We start from the raw sequence: 17,993 nt of genomic DNA, 5'->3' as shown, positions 1-17,993 counted from the left end.
TTTTCTTTCACAACCAGAAGACACACAAATAGAAGTACTATCATTCCTGAACCGGTTTAACTAATTCTGTAGGCTCTTATTTTTAAATCTGGTTTTTTGATTTTGTTTTTAGTTTTGGGGCCTCACCTAGTGGAGCTCAGAGCTTATTCCTGGCTCTGTACTTAGGGATCACTCCTGATGAGCTTGGGTGACTAAAGGGGGTGCCAGGATTAAAACCCAGGCCAGATGCATGCAAGGCAAACACCTTACTTCTTATACTATCTCTTTAATATTTTAATTTTAAAAATGTTCAGTGTCAGGGATTGAACCTAGGACTTCATACATGTGAGTCATACATATGTATAAAACCCGGGGATTCCCCCCACCCCCCTCCCCTTGAAAAGAGAGGTCCTTTAAAATAGTGTAAGTCAGGGGTTGGGGTGGGGAGAAAAATAAATAAATAAAATAGTGTAAGTCAGAGTCACATTGTCAGTAATAGTGACTGTGGTAAATGGTTTGGGAGCCTAGGTGTGGGGTGGTGAAATAAAATATAGAATGTTAAGTTAATTTTAAATGTAGAAAATAGTTGCTTTGTATTTGCATGTGCTAAATTGGGCCATGTTTGCTAGGGTTTGACAGCCACCATGTTTAGAATATAAACCTGTGGAAGGCTATTTTCTCATCTGTATTTATTTATTGGGTTTAGGGCCACACCCAACAGTGTTCAGGGACTTCTCCCACTTTGGTGCAACAAGGACTGCTCTTAGCAGTTCTGGGGGACCATGTGGTACTAGGTATTGAGCCCAGGGTACCAATCAGCAAGCAAAGCTTGTGCTCCAGCCATTTGCACTGTCTTTCCAGCCCTCATCTATATTTATTTAATTCTCAGGCTTTGTTGAAAGCTGAGGCAAAATGATACACTAAGGTGATTTTAGTAGATTTCACTCTAAATTCCCCATATAGTGGCTGGAGCTATAGTACAGCAGATAAGGTGCTTGCATGGCTGACCTGGGTTCAGTGCTTGGCACCCCATATGGTCTCCTGAGCACCACTAGATGTGACCCCCAAGCACAGAGGCAAGAGTAAGCCCTGAGCACTGCTGTTGTGTTCCCCCCCCCCAAAAAAAAAGAAGGCCAACTTATTACCTAGGCTTTCTCTTCCTCTTCATAGCACACATCCTTGAATGCTCTGTTTATTTATTGTCAAGCCTCTCTCCTCAAGGAGAACACCAGCTCCAGGGGAGCAGCTGGTTTATTTTACTTAACTCTATTCTGATGCTCAGAAAAGTGCCTTGTGCATAGCAGATTCTAAGTAAATACTTGCTGAACAGGAGCTGAGTGATAAGTATAACAAGTAGGGCATTTGCCCTACATGCGGTCATCTGAGTTTGATCCCTGGCATCCCAAATGATCTCCTGAGCCTTGCCAGGAGTGATCCCTGAGTGCAGAACCAGGAGTAAATCCTGAGCACTGCTGGGTGTGACCACCCCCACCAAAAACGAAGAAACAAGCAAACAGTACTTGCTGAACAAAATAATTTTGTGTCTGTGAGAATTTTGGAATGTCTATGAGAAATGAAAGGTGGATTTTTTTGGCACAAGGGGTTCCTTATCCTTCTGTGCAATATCCAGTGGGCATTAAGGGCCCATCCCCACTTGCTTGGACCCTCAGGAAAGTCTCTTCCTGGCCCCGAGTCTGTGCCGACAGCAAGTGCCTCCTGTCAGTTTTTCTGGTTCTGAGATGATATGATTCTAGGATTGTTTATTTGTAACCAAGGTCTGAGCCCTTTACCCCATTTGACTGGAGCGGGGTGGGCAGATCCTAGGAAAGGAGCAGGGCACATAGCCATGCGTGAGCTCATACTGACCTGTTAGCAGACCAGACACCAAACCCACAGCCACAGCCAAGCTGAGCGCCCCAGTGTCGATAAGCACTTGGTAGCCGATCCTGGAAATGACAAAATAAAGGTGATCAGATTCAAGCACCAAAATCTGTAAGTCCCCAGGGATCTGAAATGGAAGGTTTGCATCATTAGCAATGCTGTCAGAAGGCCATCAGAATAAATATAACTTCCCCAGAAAGTATATACCACGTCATCTGCCTGCAAAACCATGCAGACTGGTGGGAGGGGAAAGGGGATTCCAAGATCCTCTTTGGCTTAGTTTTGATTTAGAGCATACCTGGCAGTGCTCAGGGCTTACTCCTGGATCTGTGCTCAAGGATTACTCCTAGTGGACTCAGGGGGCTATATGGGGTGCAAGGCAAGCAACCTACCCATTGTATTATAGCTACCCCTCACCAGGGAAATTTAAATTGGAGTGATAAATTTGATGAGGAATGTGGCCCAATAGTAGAGTGCATGCCTCATGTCTATGGCTAGAAGTAAAATTGCTGGGTATTCAAGTGGTCAACTTTAGTGGATACAGTTGGCTTCAGTCCTTGGCATATGCATGAGCGCACACACTCACATGCATTAAAATGATAAACTTGTTGACTAAATGCCTAAAATTAGAAAAGAGACATATATGGAATAAAAGAAGCTTTGGAAAATCACAATGGAAAATTGTTAGTATCCACTAAAATTGATCATTTGAATACTTTGTGACCCAATAATTTCACTTCAAGCCATACACTTAACAAAGAGATGCACTTGTATGTTTGAAGAAAAAGAAATAGCACTTATATCAGATGCGGTATTTGTCTACTCGGAACTCATTTACATCACGGGGTCAAATTAGTGGCCAGAATCTTACTCTTCTTTGTTTTAAGTTGGTTTCCATGGGAGTGCTAAACTAATAATCCAACCCCCCCCCCAACTACAAACTAACAATTGTGTTTTCATTTCCTGTCCTACAGGAGAAGTCCTACTTCATTATTCTGTTCCCTTCTTCCTAGTCTCAGTTCCTCTATCACTGCTGCCTGGTCCTGCATGCTAAGAGTTCACACAGCTCCACATAGAGTGCTGTGCCTCATTTCAAGGGGAACTTTAAAGAACATTATACTTAGCCTTTAATGACATTGATCTCTCCCTAGCTTCAATTTATACATTAGGATCCAGTTGGGTCCTTTGTATATTAGAACCCAATTACAACACACTATGCCCTAATGACCATGAATGAATATGAATGCTCTATAGTGATATAAATCTGTATGGATGAATCTCTCAACTACAGTGTTCAGTAAAAGAAGGCAAGTTATCCAAGTATAGAATTTCTTTGTGATTCCATGTATTCAAAGGACAAATTCAGGCACAACGGGATTGGTGGTCTCAGAGGACAGGTTAGTGGGACAAGACAATAAGGAACTTTGAGTGCTGTTCACAGGCTGCATAAAAGAATTCATCAAGGAAGTGGGGAGATGGCTTAAGGGGCTGGAGCACACACTTTGCATGTGGGAGCCCCTGGTTTGATCCTGGAGCCTGAATGTTCCCCTCCATGGGGTGGGGGGAAAGAATGGGGGAAAGAGGGATGGTGCAGAGAGATAATGTAGCAGATGGGGCACTCGCCTTGCACACAGCTGACCTGGTTGGATCTTGGCATCCCATATGGTTCCCTGAGCACAGAACCAGGAGAAGCCCTAAGTACCCTTGGGTGTGCCTGCACTCCCCAAACAACAACTACAACAAAATCAAGTGGTTGCCTTATGATCTTTGCATTTCATTTTCTGTTTATAGGTTAACATTACAGTAAGGTTTTGTTTGTTAATAATAATCAGAAGTATAGGAGCTAAGCCCAACTCTGCTTACTCCCAACCACAATTCACTCGATCTTGATATTCTCTGAAAACAGAAATGGATGAACCTAAGATGATCATAACTGTCCCCACACTGCTGGTAGGTCCCCTCGTGCTAGGTTCTTGGCTTCACATGGTGCTGAGTCATTTGGAACTCAGGAGGTCCTCCAAGAAAGTTATCAAAGCAGGATGTCCAGCGTAGGACAGTGAATCCAGGGCTCCAATATCACCGAGATTGCATGGGGGGCTTTTGGGATCAAACTAGTCAGACCAGTCTGTTGACAATTTTAGCAATTTCTCAATTGAGGGATATCTCCACAAATTTGGTCATATCAGCATTCTCAGGTTACACATTGTTTTGTTTTGGGGCTATACTCTTGTAGTCCTGGGGGCTACTGCCAGCTCCATTTTGGAGACAACACTCTGTGGTGTCTGGGGGAGCCCATGAGTTACTGGAAATGGAACTCAAGGCTTTTGCACACAAAATGTGTGCACCAACCCTTTGATATTTCTATCTAAACTCTCTAGGATAGTTTAAAAAAAACACTTTAAATGGAAATTTTAAAACATTTAAATGGAACCAGAGAAGGCATTTACCTTGTACTTGACTGGCTGTGTTTCGATCACAAGGAGTGATCCTTGAGCACAGAGCCAGGAGTCAGTCCTGAGTACCACTGGGTGTAGCACAATTTTTTTTTAAATAACTGCATTTTTATTTATTTATTTATTTATTTATTTATCTATTTTTTTGCTTTTTGGGTCACACCCGGCGATGCACAGGGGTCACTCCTGGCTCATGCACTCAGGAATCACCCCTGGCAGTGCTCAGGGGACCATATGGGATGCTGGGATTCGAACCCGGGTCGGCCGCGTGCAAGGCAAACGCCCTACCTGCTGTGCTATCACTCCAGCCCCTAAATAACTGCATTTTTAAACAACTGCATTTAAAAGGAAATTGTAGCACAAATGGAGATGGGAGATGGGAAGAGAAATGGGAGGTAACTATAAAAAGAATTACAATAAAAATAAAATGCTGTTCTGAAATCTCTCCCATATGTGCCAGCCCATGGAACTCTCAGCCTGAGGCTTCTCTGCTGTGATTTACAGGTCAACAGTCTTGATGCTGCAGAGACACTCAGAGGAGACTTTCTCCCAGATGCAATCAAAAGATTAAATGGGAATCGAGAAAGTCTGCAGTGTGATTTTGTGTTATTTAAATGCATTCACACAATTTGTGTGTGTGTGTGTGTGTGTGGTGGGAGGGGGTTGTGGTTGTGGGGAACATTCCTCCTCAGTGCTAAGCACAGCAACTGACTCACATTTACTCACCTAAATAAGAAAATTGATGGCTTTTTTTCGGAGGAGGGGGACAGTCGGGGAGGGGAGGAGTTGGCACACGAAGCTGTGTTCGGGACTTACTTTTGGCTCTGTGCTCGGGGATCACTCATGGCAGAGCTCAGGAGACCATATGTGGTGCAGGGGATCTAACCCACGTTGACCACCTGCAAGGCAAATGCTCTACCTGCTATGCTATTGTTCTGGTCCCTTTTTTTTTTATGGGGACCACACCAGTGGTGCTGAGGGCCCTAGGAGGAGTACCATGCATGCCTTGTGGTATGGGCCAGTTTGGTGCTCAGGTCCAGCCGCGCTGGGGCCACTAGGGCCAAGCCCAGTGATGCTCGGAGAGCTATTCAATGCCCATGTCTTCACTGGGGTTCTGTACATGCGGGACATGTGCTCTACCCCTTGAGTTATTTCCAGCCCAATTAGCAGATATTTCTTATGGAATGAATAAAAAGCCCACATTCTGGTCCAATGACATCAAGCGGGCAGTCCAGTGTCACAGGGCATGTCTGATTGCCAGCTCATTTACCTTATATAGAATCCCCTTATAGATGAAGTCATGAAATTTGCATATAAGTGGATCAACATGGAAAGTATCATGTTAAGTGAAATGAGTCAAAAAGAGAGGGACAGACATAAAAAGATTGCACTCATCTGTGGAATATAAAATAACAGAATAGGAGACTAACCCAAGAATAGTAGAGATAAGGACAAGGAGGTTTGCCCTACGGCTTCCAAGCCGGCCTCACATGCTGGAGGAAAAGGCAGCTCAGACAGAGAAGGGAACACCAAGTAAAGGGTGCTGGGAGGACCCGCTTGGGCTGGGAGCTGCCAAAATAGACTATAGACCGAACACGAAGGCCACTCAATACCACTATTGCAAACCACAATACCCAAAAGGAGAGAGAGAACAAAAAGGAATGCCCTGCCACAGAGGCGGGTTAGGGAGTGGGAATGGGTGGGGGGGTTGGAGGGATACTGAGATCATTGGTGGTGGAGAATGGGCACTGGTGGAGGGATGGGTAACCGATAATTGTATGACTGAAACAGAAACACGAATGTTTGTGAGTATGTAACAGTGCCTCACAGTGTTCACTAATTAAAAAAAATTTTTTAAAAAAAGAATCCTCTTAAAAAGAAAGAGCTACATCAAAGCTACATCAAATGAAAAACCAATACATACCCAAAAAAATGTATTGGTTTTTCATTCCATGCCAAGCACCATTCTGAAACTTTTAATTATGATATATAGCTGAATCTATGATATATAGGACTGGAGTGATAGCACAGTGGGTAGGGTGTTTGCCTTGCATGCAGCCAACCCAGGTTCAATTCCTCCGTCCCTCTTGGAGAGCCCAGCAAACTACCGAGAGTATCCCATCCACACGGCAGAGCCTGGTAAGCTACCCGTGGCATATTCAATATCCCAAAAACAGTAACAACAAGTCACAAAGGAGATGTTATTGGTACCCACTGGAGCAAATCAATGAACAACAGGATGACAGTGCTAGTGTCCTTATCCTCTACCAGGTCAAAGGTCTTCCCCAGAAGGGTCACTGCTGTCAACTATTCCCTACCCTAATTCTTGGGTACGAGGTTCTCTGACATCTTACCCTGTTGGGAATGGTTTTGCTAAGTTTAGATCATATATCCATTATCAGGCAGAGGTCAAGACCAGTCTAACTCCTCAGCATGCTCTCTAACACCAGGAATTGAAAAATGGACACAATTGCCTCAGGCCTTATTCAGGGGCTCTACATTTGGTTGGATGGGGGATAGGGTGTCAGGACTATCTGTCTTTGCCTTGGATCTAAGGTAGTCTCTTTGGGAAAAAATGACCTTGAGAGGTGATGACTTCATACAAAATAGGGACTGGGCAGAATTTTGTTTGTTTGTTTGGGGTCACACCCAGCAATGCTCAGGGGTTACTCCTGGCTCTGATTCTGCAATTACTCTTGACGGTACTTGAGGGACCATATGGGATGCTGGGAATCAAACCTAGTCAGCTGCATCTAAGGCTAAGGCCATACCCACTGTACTACCACTCCAATCTCTAGCCATAATTTCTGAATAAATTGAACAATAAATCTTCATGTTGGTAGTGGCTGGTTCTGGATGACTATCCCATCGAGGACCTCTGGCCCATGTATTTTTGATTTGGAGAGGACTGTTAAGGGGGCAAGTCATGTGACCCACATGGATGTCTTGGTCCAATTGGTTTGAAGAATGATCAGCACAATATAGGCGACCCCTCCGAGCAGCCCAGGCAGGCCAAAGGTGTAGTGCACGCCTCCAGTGTCGTGGATCCCAAACACACGATTACAGCACACCTGGGGACAAGCATAGGTGTAAGCAGATTGCAGTGAGACCGACATGCCCTGCTCACATTTTCACTGACCCTTGGCACTCAGACTACCCTCAGGGATTGACACTAGGACCCCCCCCCCAAGGAAGTGCTTCTCTGACTTGAATATGCCCTCAGTCACCTGGGGTGCCTGTTAAAATGCAGCATCAGGGGCCAAAAGGATAGCACAGGGGTTAAGATGCTTCCCTTGCACGTGGACAACCCAGATTCAAGTGCCAGTATTTCATAGGGTCTCCCGAGTTATACCAGGAGTGATTCCTGAGCACAGATCCAGGAGTAAGCCCTGAGGATGTGGGCCCCAACTTCCCTCTAGGTAAGTACATTTATTTTTCTTTTTGGGTCACACCTGGCGATGTACAGGGGTTATTCCTGGCTCTTCACTCAGGAATTACTTCTGGCAGTGCTCAGGGAGACCATATGGGATGCTGGGAATCAAACCTGAGTCAGCCACGTTCAAGGCAAACGCCCTACCCGCTGTGCTATTGCTCCAGCCCCCTAGGTAAGTACATTTTAAAAAATGGCTTAATTTTATTTTGTTCTTTGTTTGGGGCCACATATGGCTCGAGAGACCATATGTGGTGCCAAGCATAAAGCCCTGGTTGGCTGCATGCAAAGCAAGCACCTCCTCTACCCAAATTTAAGCCACCATGACAGGCTTAAGTAAATGTTTAAAAGTAAAGTCAGATCTATATATAAGGAGTAGCATACCACATTTTATTGGGTTTAAAGTAGAAGGTAACTAATCTTAGGGGGAAATATATTTATACATATATATATGTATATATATATATAAGCACACAAGCCTCAACCTTTAACACCATGTTACTAATCTCATATAGAAGGGCTTAATCAGTCCTGGGTGAAATACAACAATCTTCACACACTTTTCTCTAAGAAATCTTTGTCTCATTTTTAGTGGATTATTCATAACAAGCACTGTCACTGTCACTGTCATCCCATTGCTCATCGATTTGTTCGAGTGGGCACCAGTAACGTCTCTCATTGTGAAGCTTGTTGTTACTGTTTTTGGCATATCGAATACTCCACGGGTAGCTTGCCAGGCTCTACCGTGCAGGCGAGATACCCTCAGTAGCTTGCTGGGCTCTCTGAGAGGGGCAGAGGAATCGAACATGGGTCAGCTGCATGAAAGGCGAACGTCCTATTGCTGTGCTCATAACAAGCAATACAAAATAAATTATTTTGGTTTTGCTTTGGGACAGGGTTTGGGGGTTCAGGATAGAAATGTGGTGGGAAGATGTAATGGTGGTGGGATTGATGTTCAAATATTAAATGTAATCAAATATTGTGAACAACTATAAAAATTTTTTAAATAAAAAGTAAGGTCAGGTTTAGTGGGCACAGGGACTGTGAGTCTACATTTCCCTTTTGTCTTTTGTTTTTGTATTTTGGGCAATGCTTAAGTCTTTCTCCTGGTTTTGCACTCAGGGGTCACTCCTGGAGGGGATCAGGGGCACTATGTGGTGTCAGGGACAGAACCTCAGCCGCCTGCGTGCTAGGCAAGAGCCTACCCACTGTACCACCCGCCGTACTGCTCTGTTCTAAGTCTGCATCTCTAACACAGTCCCAACTGCTGCCTGTGCATGGACCACACATGGAACAGCAAGGTCTAGCCCAGCCTCTACCCAGTTATAAACAGACAATTCTGTGTTGGAAAGCTTTTCCTACAGGCTAACTTAACAGCATCTCTGTCTTGTGCTCTCTAGACCAGTGTTTCTCAAACCTCCAGCCTCATTTCCTTCCTGCGATTCCCCCTAATCTCATGCTGTGACCCTCCATCCACGCAATTTTCAGTTGTGGCCCCCAGGGAATATCCTGGGGGACTATATGGCCCCCACCTGAGAAACACCACTCCAGATCAGAGGCTCCCAAATGTATTTGGCCTCCTAGCTTCTTCTCAGAAAAGGAGTGACTTAGAGCTCCCTCTACCTGGAAGTCGATCTTCCTTTTATTTATTTATTTTAATTGAATCACCATGAGATACAGTTACAAAGCTTTCATGATTGAGTTTCGGTCATACAATGATTGAACACCCAACCCTCCACCAAGTGCGCATTTTCCTCCACCAATGGGAAATTGGTCTTCTTTTAGTGAATAAGAAGACCCTCCCAAAATTGGAGTCGAGGCTACTACACCCCACACGTCATTCCAGTGCCCCCAAGCCAGGGGCTATTGTGCTCATTTTGGGAAACATTGCTTTGCTTGCCAGTAACATCCCCACACAGTTGTGTCACCCAAAAACATTTTCACATATTGTCAAACATCCCAAGGATGATTAGACCCTCAAGTCTGGCCCACTCAAACTAAACTATCATCCCAAAGACAACATGACCAATTAGAAGAAAATAATCTGATCACTCCTCCAGACAACCATTCAGGGATTCTCCCACTTCACTCCTTGGCCTCCTAGTGTACCATGAGTCAATAGGTGTAGAAATAATATAAAAGATTGGGCCACTTCTCTCCCTAGAACTCCAATTATTTTCAGATGAAAATCCTAAACTCTTCTCCTAACCCCAGAAGCACACATGAGCATCCCCATCTGCCAAAGCCTGATCCCCCATCTCTCCCACTGAACTCAATGCTCCAGGTAAAAGAGCATCTTCCTGTTTCTGGTTGGGCCACGTGCTCTTCTCAGTAATGAACTTAGAATACATCCTGTTCCTCTGCTGGAATGCATTGCCCACTTCTAGACCAGAGAAAAACATCCTCTGGTCTAGGAAGTATTTCCTCACCCACCACAAGGCCTGCGAGTATCACACTGTGTTGTGTTTATTTATACATTTCCCTCTCTACCCTATAGTTTAGAAAGCGGATAAAGTGTTAAAACATGTGCTGAGTAAATGAGCGGGTCATCTTGAATTGTTTCCCCTGTGATAAGTCAAAGAAAGTAAGGCATAGAGAAAGTGGTGGTGGATTGGCATGGTGCTGACTTAACAGACTCTCCCACCCACCAAGTCACACCCCCTGTGATACATTTCTTCTTTTTGCCATAGAGCCTTGTGCTATTGCTCCTGGAGCAATAGCACAGTGGGTAGAGCATTTTGCCTTGCATGCGGCCAACCTGGGTTTGATTTCTCTGTCCCTCTCGGAGAGCCCGGCAAGCTACCGAGAGTATCCCACTTGCATGCAGAGCCTGGCAAGCTACCCATGGCATATTCAATATGCCAAAAACAATAACAAGTCTCACAATGGAGACGTTACTGGTGCCCGCTCGAGCAAATCGATGAACAAGACGACAGTGCTACAGTGCTACAGTGCCATAGAGCCTTAAAGTCAGAGGAGATAAAAATTTGTTCTTATTCCAAAGATGAAAAATAGATTTCCCTGTCTTTGGTTAAATCAAACTTGGTAAGTTCTTCTTTTCTTGTAGGTTGAAAGCGCTTCCCTGAGAATAATATTTGTCATCCAAATGCACTCCAGTTTTTGAGCCCTTCCAGTATATTCCTTTGTTTTCCATCAAGACTTCAAAGCCTAGAAAATTATACTTTATCCACTTATAGAAAAAACTAATCAGAGGTGGACATGACTTGGATTACCAGCTCACCCCTTGTCTGGGTGTTGCCCTTCACACCACCATTCACTTGGCTCATGGGTAACAGCCATAGGCATGACATACCTCGCAGCCCTAAACAGGTACACCGGGGCTGGAGAGATAGTAAAGCAAGTAGAGAGCTTGCCCTGTATGCAGCTAACCCGGGTTCGATCCTCAGCATCCCATATGGTCCCCCTGGAACATCACAGGAGCCATTCCTGAGTTCAGAGCCAGGAATAACCTTTGAGCATCACCAACAAATAAACCTAACAAGAATATTATCCAAACTAAGTCAATAAGCTATGATACCTCTCATCCCCCCTCCCATACACACACACACTACCCAACAAATTGGAGTTGTGACCAAGAACTTCTATCTGGATTTCTGCTTTTTTTCTTTTTGGTCTTGCTCAAAGGTCTGTGCTCATGGCTGTACGCTCAGGGATGAATCACTCCTGGTGGGGGCCAGGGAACCATATCGGATGCTGAGGATTGAACCTGGGTTGACCGAGTGCAAGTATTATCTCTCTGGCCCCCTAGCTTCTTGGAGAAACTATTTGGAAATTGAATAGGAGAAGATCTACCAGGCAGAAATAAATCAGATATTTAGGGGAAAAAGGCGGGGGCAACCAGAAAGAGAGAGAGAGTACAGAGGTTAAGTTTCATTCCTTGCATGGGGCTGACTCCATTTTGATCCCCAGCACCAGATGGTCCCCTAAGCATTCCCAGGTGCAGTCTTGCAGCACTGCTAGATGTGGTCCTGGAGGTCCCTGAATACTGCCGGGGTGGACTGGGTATTCCCCAGCTCCCAGGAGATTCCTGCCAATATGCCACGGTCCTTGGATTCTGCTGGTCTAAACCAACACAGACACTGTTAGCTGCCCAGCTCCTTACCGGCAAGCACTTGGCTCCCCCAATGGAGATCAGTCCAGCCACAAGGCCAAGCACCATGGCCAGCCAAGGAGATGTGATCAGGTGACATGCGGTGCCCACAGCCACACCTCCTGCCAGCACTGCATTGTGGATATGCATCTGCAAAGAAATACCCTGGGAGTGAATGAAGTGAAGACATGGAAAGGAGAGCATTTTCCTCAAAGTTACTTAAGCTGATAATACAGCAATATTTTAATATGTCTCCATTACCATCTATCTTTACCAGTAACCTTCTCTCATCTCACATCTCAGACTTAGAGAGTGGTCATGCTGGTTGAGTAGCAGGTAGGGAATCTTCTAGAAGGTACAGTTACTAACCACTTTCTCATTTGTTAAAGTTGTGTCCTTGGACACTTAATCCTTAGCACTCACCTTTCCTCCTGGAAGAATGGGGCTTTGACTGAATCTATTAGTATTGTAAGACTGAATAAGTCACTATAGGTAAAACTCTAAATGTATTGCCTAGCATAGAGAAAATTCTCAAATATAAGCTATTATTGTTCTTTCTTACTCATTATTATTAATGCCTACTTTGTGCTATCGGGCAAAGCCTGGCAAGCTACCGACGGCGTATTCGATATGCCAAAAACAGTAACGATAGGTCTCATTCCTCTGACCCTGAAAGAGCCTCCAATCTTTGGGAAAGATGAGTAAGGAGAGGCTGCTAAAATCTCAGGGCTGGAATAGGACTCGAGGGTGCTCTTGGGAAAGTGGGCGGCACCAGCCCCGCTCGCTGCCAAGATGTGATCCTGGGGGCCGCACGTGTGCGGCCTCTCCGCAACTGCACGAGCATGACTCCAGAAGCCAGCTAAACTACTTTTGGTATGGGCAGCTTCTTGCAGAACGTCTCCAGACTGAGAACTAAGCCGAGGCCCCATGCCTACCTAGGAGGGGAAAGGTATTTCTCTCTCTCGTCTTTTTTCTTGCTGGGGGTGAAGGGCGTGGCGACCGCCATATTATGAGGACCACAGATGAGAGTTACAAACTTGCAATGATCCAATATCTGGAAGAAATTTCCCTGGACTTAGTTACTAAAATACAGAAATCCAAAACCTCGTATCTCTTCACAGCAGATCTGACTCTAATGGGGAACTCCTAACAATAATAGTGAGTTTTTTTGAAATGTTGAATGTAACCAAAGTAAAGAGAAAGTAAAGTGAAATTTATCAGTTACCGAGGCAGGAGGGGGGGGCCGCGGGGTGTGAGGGTGGGAGGGATGGGAGGTATACTGGGTTGTTTTTTTTTTTTTGGTGGTGGAATATGGGCACTGGTGAAGGGATGGTTGTTTCAGCATTATATAACTGAGACTTAAACCTGAAAGCATTGTAATTTTCCACATGGTGATTCAATAAAATTAAAAAATTTAAATAAAAAAAACTCAGGGATGGGAGGAATAGAGATGTTACTGGTGCCCACTCGAGTAAATTGACAAATAACGGGATGACAGTGATACAGTAATACTTTGTGCTATGCCAGCCAATATGACTGGACCCAATAATTTAGCTTTGACTCCGGATCATGTCTCTATATCCACCAGTCCTCTAAACTTGGATCTTATCTTGTTTTTATGTTACTGCCTCCCACTACTACACCCAACTCTAACCAGGATGTAGAGCTTTGAATTCTGGTACCAGCTTCCAGCTTACCTGATGTTCATATGCACCTCTGGATATCCCCATGTTTTTCTGATCCTAAACTCCCTGTCACTATGGAGTGCTGCCATTATACTGTTAAACTTGTTATCTGTGGCCACACTCCACTCCAAGGGTAAATGACTAGGATTCCATACTTCTTTTTGTTTCTGTTGTTGTTGTTGTTAGTTTGGTATTTGAGCACACCTAGCAGTGCCCAGGAAACACTCCCAACTTGGTGCTTAGAGGTCACTTCCAGTAAGGTGTCTTGTGGTGTCTGGTATCAAACCTGGGGCCCCACACATGCAAAGTGAGTCTCTACCATTGAGTCACATCCCTGGTCACTAATATGTATCTTTGCTTGGCTTCTAATCATTCCATTCCTGAAATTTTGTGGGGAGAGGATAACGTTTCTATTCTCATTCCTTTCTCCTTGCTGTCAGTGGCTAGCCTTAGCAGAAAATGAATAGTCTTTCTATTGGAATGAATAGAAAGACTCTCTCCCTAGAGTGCCTTTGATCATGTCTTGTGTTTCAGTGTCCATTTGACACACCAATACTTTCCCATGTTCCATTGTAGACAAGACTCTGATCACCCAACCTGTGGGATTCAGGCTGGGGCCTGGGGACATGAATGTATGTGTCCAGAAGACCCAGCATGGTGCCGGGGTAGCCAGTTCCTCACCATGCTGATCTTCCCTTGGGGATGAGTCAAGGCTGATATGGAGATGGTTGTCACTGCGCTGACCGCTAGAGCATAGTAGGTATTGAAGATGGCATTCTTCCTGTGACTGGGAATGTCCAGCAGAGCTGAGTTGAAACTTGGCCAGAACATCCACAAGAAGAGGGTTCCTGGAGGCCAGAGAGAGTCACTGAATCAGTCTCCTGCCTCAGCCTCTGTGGGCTGCAGGCAGGAGAGTCCCCAGCTGGCAGTCCCCGTCTAGCTACACGATTCTCTGAAGTTTCAAAGAGGCAGAATCCAGCTATCAGACTTTTACCGGTAAGGAAAGTAAGTCCCTGAGAGTTTAAAATCACCAAACCCCAAGTCTTCTGCCCCAGCTTGCCATAGCCAAATACTTACTTTACACTCTCAAATGTGCTGCCTCCCTTTGGGCCCTTGTCTGGTGTTCTTTAGCCTGCGGTGCATCCTGCGTGTGGCCCTAGTTTCTCTAAGCCTCTCCCAGCAGCCTCAGGTATATTTTCATTTTCACCGCAGTTTTTCAAAACATAGAATAACTACTCTTCTTTCACCTCCTGGTCTCACTTTCTTCACTTGTTCAATACCCTCCCTTGAAGTTGAGACAAAAGGACTGAAGACGTTTATTTAAAGTCATGGGAGACACACAGAAATCTCGAACCCGAGCAACTTTTGGCAGAGATTGCCCAGGACTTTGCAATAGGCCTTCTCTGCTGGGCACTCCAGGCAGAGGCAGGTGCCGTCCCACCGTCTGCCCTCTAAGGGCTCCAGTTGTGGCTATTTTCTAGAAGCCAGAAAAAACACCAGCTCCCACGTGGCCACGATTTAGAGACACACACACACAGGAATCTCAGACATGAGCAACTTGTGACAGCGATTTCTTCAGACGTAATTATTAAAATCTTAGAATTTCTAGATCTAAGAATATAATATAATATAAAATCATATTATACCCATAACAAGCAATACAAAACACATTGTCTAGCAATTGCATTTTCTGCAGGTATGAGGGGTGGTAGGACTAGTCTTGAAATATCAAAGGTAACTAAAATAGCGAAAGAATACTTTGCAAATTATCTACCACACAGGCAGGGGGAGGTGTGGAATGGGGGAGGAGGAAATACTGGGGATTTTGGTGGTGGAAAATGTACACTGGTGAAGGGATGGGTGTTTGATGACCATGCGATCGAAGTTCAAACATGAAATTTTTGTTATTGTATCTCATGATGAATTAATAATAAATAAGTAAATAATATTAACCCCCCCCAAATTTTAAAAATAAAGTCATAGGAATGACAGCCCTGGTCCAGAGACACAGCAGCGAGTCCTTGAAGACACCACAGAGCCAGAGATCTCTCCAGGTCCCATACTGAGCCAGTTTCACCAGGGCACCCCAGATGGAGCAGATGCAGTCTCCCCGCTTACTCCATTTGGAATCATGGAAGCAACCAAGAGCTTCCACAAGCCATGCCCAGGTATTCGGGCTCCAGGACTAAGTCTCCATGCTGCATGGTGGCAGAGGCGCCAGCTGTCCCTCCCTGGTTCCCTTGCCCATTCAATGGCCTGGCTGTCACACCCATAATATGCCTCCAGGCACCATCTTAGCACACCAACAGCTCTGGTCCGGAGACATGCAATTGAATCCCAAAATGGATTAGTGCCCTACAGAAATGTCTCTGGAACCCAACTATCTGCAATCTAGGATCCCAGAAGCACAAGGTCACGGCACCCATGATATTCAAAATGAGCAAAGGACAATAAATGATCTAGCATCTACCCGTGGCAGGCAGGCTTGAATGGTGGTGGGAAAATTTGAGCAAAACATAATGCCCCAAAGGAGAGAGAGAGTATTGGCCAAATTGTCTGCCATGGAGGCAGGATGAGGACTGGTATGGAGGAGGGGATATACTGGAGACACTGGTGGTGGAAAGTGTGCACTGGTTTTCGATAATTGTACGACTGAATCTTGAACATGAAAGCTTTGTAACTGTACCTCACAGTGATTCATTAAAAAAAATAAAAGCAATATAGAGTTCATGCCCAATTCAATCAGCTTAATCAATGGCTGAATAAATAGCAGTACTCCTACATTAAAAAAAAAAAGTCATGGGAATAGTCTATCCTCAGGTTGGTTGAATTCAACATACACAATTGGAAAAGAACCCCCAGGCAGCTGGAGACAGGTGCCAGATTTTCCCTGCAGGGGTTTGGAGCCACTGCAGGCCAGGTCTGAAACAATCCCCCCTCTCCAACCTTCTCCCCTTACTCCTTACCCAGCATTGCAAACAAACTGGGGCTGGTTGCTGTGTGATTTTTCTCCTCCGTTCCCTCAGGCAGAGGCCTTGAGAGACACCAGGCCACGGTCAATCCAAAATAGGCCGCAAACACGTGGATATGCATCATGCTTACGTGGCTGTCCGTCTGTAAAGCACACCAGTGAGGGAGGTGAGTGTCTGCACCTGCTACCCATAGACAAACCCCACAGCCGTGGGAGAGTTTGGAAGTTTATCCCCATTGGTGACTTGAAGTCTGGTTGGTGTCATTGCTGCTCATCCAGCGCAGCTGTTCCCTTTTGGCGAGCCCATGGGTGGTACTGACTCTAGGAAGGTTGCTGCTTGGCCTTATCAGCTTTTAAATGCTTTTGGGGGGTCGAAAAGAGAGTACAGCAGGCAGGGTGTTTGCCTTGCATGCGGCCAACCCAGGTTCAATCCCTGGCATCCCATATGGTCCCCAGCGCACCACCAGGAGTAGTTCCTGAGTGCAGAGCCAGGAGTTGCCTCTGAGCATAGCTGACTGTGACCCAAAAAAAAAGCAAAAATAAATAAATAAATAAATAAATGCTTTTGGACAAGATGTTCTTAGGTGAGGCAAAGAGCCATACAGATCTGCACCCCATTGCCCCCGACTTTGGGATAGAACTGCAACTCTTTGCATGGAGTAATAAATGATATAAGCGTTGTGACATGCAGCAACCAGATATTTTTTTTTTGGTTTTTGGGTCACACCTGGCAATGCACAGGGGTTACTTCTGGCTCATGCACTCAGGAATCACCACTGGCAGTGCTCGGGGGACCATATGGGATGCTGGGAATCGAACCCGGGTCTGCTGCATGCAAGGCAAACACCCTATTTGCTGCGCTATTGCTCCAGCCCCAGCAACCAGATCTTTTAGAACATCTCCCTAGAATTTTTAGTGGTCAGGATAAATGCTAACATTGCCTTACAGATATCAAATTTATTCATTCTTAAAAACCCAATGAGTGACTGCTCAATTCTGCCAACTGTGGTTACAAAAACTATTCCAACTTTTTGCCATCATACCTCCCTGACCCACCTTGGTTTAAACCACCATTTATCCCAAATGATGGCAATAACCTTCCATTGGTCTCTCTGTTTCCACCCTTATCCTCTTGCCGACTGATCCCCATGCAGCAGCCAGAGTGAACTGGCTCCTGAGGATCTCTTGGGCTCCTGGCTCTGTCAGTGTGAGTCACCTTTCTGGCCAGGCCCTACAGGTCCTGAAGGATGGGCTTTTGCCACCTGACTGACTTTGCCTCCTGTACCATTCCTGACGTGCTTTCATCACTCTCCCTCACACCCAGTTCTGATACACCCTTTCAGTCCTTCTTCACTCTGGCTCTTCTGCTGCCTAGAGGAGGGTATCCATCCTGGGTGCAGGCAATGGGGGAGGGGAATGCATTCCTTATAAAGACTTCCTTCTCCCTCCATCCCTTCCTTCCTTCCTTTCTTCCTTCCTTCCT

At 45.3% G+C, this 17,993-nt stretch overlaps 1 protein-coding gene across 2 annotated transcripts in view; it reads right to left on the bottom strand.

Annotated features, from left to right (window-relative positions):
- The window catches only part of RHCE (Rh blood group CcEe antigens), a 43,573-nt gene that overhangs the window by 3,888 nt on the left and 21,692 nt on the right, over positions 1-17,993 (bottom strand). The window contains exons 4-8 of one of the 2 annotated variants that reach the window (XM_055139135.1): positions 16,506-16,653; positions 14,221-14,387; positions 11,867-12,004; positions 7,251-7,384; positions 1,846-1,925 (exon numbers count right to left, since the gene is read on the bottom strand). In XM_055139135.1, the coding sequence (XP_054995110.1) occupies positions 1,846-1,925; positions 7,251-7,384; positions 11,867-12,004; positions 14,221-14,387; positions 16,506-16,653 (667 nt within the window). The remainder of the gene's footprint in view (positions 1-1,845; positions 1,926-7,250; positions 7,385-11,866; positions 12,005-14,220; positions 14,388-16,505; positions 16,654-17,993) is intronic. The other variant, XM_055139136.1, reaches the window with a different exon arrangement.

This window comes from Sorex araneus, chromosome 5, assembly GCF_027595985.1.
Source record: "Sorex araneus isolate mSorAra2 chromosome 5, mSorAra2.pri, whole genome shotgun sequence".
Lineage (NCBI taxonomy): Eukaryota > Metazoa > Chordata > Mammalia > Eulipotyphla > Soricidae > Sorex > Sorex araneus.
The sequence above is the reverse complement of the archived record's forward strand: the minus strand, read 5'-3'. Positions and strand labels throughout refer to the sequence as shown.